The sequence below is a fragment of the Etheostoma spectabile genome, chromosome 22 (assembly GCF_008692095.1).
Source record: "Etheostoma spectabile isolate EspeVRDwgs_2016 chromosome 22, UIUC_Espe_1.0, whole genome shotgun sequence".
Classification (NCBI taxonomy): Eukaryota; Metazoa; Chordata; class Actinopteri; order Perciformes; family Percidae; genus Etheostoma; species Etheostoma spectabile.
Window position 1 is genome coordinate 12,470,663 of NC_045754.1, and position 1,409 is coordinate 12,472,071.

At 41.5% G+C, this 1,409-nt stretch overlaps 1 protein-coding gene across 9 annotated transcripts in view; it reads right to left on the reverse strand.

Moving 5' to 3' along the window:
• The window catches only part of atp8a2 (ATPase phospholipid transporting 8A2), a 66,549-nt gene that overhangs the window by 24,781 nt on the left and 40,359 nt on the right, over window positions 1–1,409 (reverse strand). For all 9 annotated transcript variants that reach the window (XR_004327578.1, XM_032504425.1, XM_032504423.1 and 6 more), the window contains 2 exons: window positions 984–1,122; window positions 137–201 (listed from right to left, as the gene is read on the reverse strand). Coding sequence is in view for 8 of the 9 variants with exons in the window: in XM_032504425.1 (XP_032360316.1) it covers window positions 137–201; window positions 984–1,122 (204 nt within the window). In the remaining variant the exon portion in view is untranslated. The remainder of the gene's footprint in view (window positions 1–136; window positions 202–983; window positions 1,123–1,409) is intronic.

A 1,409-nucleotide genomic window follows, 5' to 3' on the forward strand; every position in this document is an offset into this window, starting at 1 on the left:
ATAACTCTTGTTATGAATTGATACTATAAATAAAATTGAATTGAAATTGAACTGTACAAACAGTCCCAATACTGTACAAAGTGTCAGCAGACGTGAATGAAGGAGGTGTGCAGTAGGAAGAGGAGGGTCTACTCACATCCAGAGAGTCCTCATTGACAATGATGAGGGACATGTGGTGTGTCACCAGACGGCAGGAGTAACCTGAGAATCAGATAGTGGAAGGTAGAGAATGGGGGATGGGAGAGAGATTAGATGTACTCAAACCCAAAACACAGGTGAAAGATGGGTCTCATGTTGTGATACATTCTCTCACACAGCAATCTGACTCCATTCTCCTCCATCAGCCTCCAGCCATCATCATATCTCTATTGTAGTCACTTATGCATAGTTCAACTACATCATGCAGCAACTAAACACAGCAAAACCACTCACAATTATTCTGAATACTAATAAAGGTGTAGAGAGTAGTTCAATCATAATAAGGTTTGGAAAACAAACAATTTGTAGAGTTCAGTCTCAGAGGGTGTCCAAACTTTTAAACCAAATTTTCTTTTTATTTGTAAGTGTTGCTTTTGTGGACATCTGCCACAAACATCCTCCACAACTGCCAAGAGAAACCAAACGCACAAATGTCATTTCTGTGCAAATTTAAGCCCTTCTACCCTGCGTACACTGACCACTGGAACATTTCACTTAGGGATTGGAGACATGTTTGTCATTTCACAGCCCACATAATGACCGTTATTCTTCTAGCCATGATTCAATAAACTCCACAATACATATAGTTTCCCATGTTGCTGCATAACAGGCTGCAGTGACAAGGGGACTATCACAAGGGGACACCATCACCTCAATTTGCCTACATTACTGGCACATACTTTACTAAAAGCACCCTCACAGCTTTTCTTTTCCATCTGCTTGTGGCAGAACTGTCCTAATGACATTTTGGCCATAGTGTTTATTTTTAAGTGCTTTCCTCTCACCTATGTTGATGGCAGTCTCCTGCTTGTCTCCAGTAAGGACCCAGATCTTGATGTCGGCCCTCATCAGAGTGGCGATGGTCTCTGGCACGCCAGCCTGCAGACGGTCCTCTATGGCTGTGGCACCCAACAGCAGTAAGTTCTGTTGGCGGAACAGATAGACAGATCAAGATAATTTGAGAAGTAAGATTCAAAAAGACAGTGAGAACAAAATACGGCCCAAAGGAGTAGGTTTAAATAAATCATTATTTAGGCAAAATAATCAGCCAAACAGCCTGTATGCGAGTATGTTAGTATGTATGTAACGTCATCCATACAGTATCTACTGTAGTTAGAGGCTAAGACCAGAGGGATTTTTGCAGTTCCTAAAACATAACATTCCTAGAACCCTTTTTTTCTCGTGTTCCGACTGGACCAATTTGGGGATTT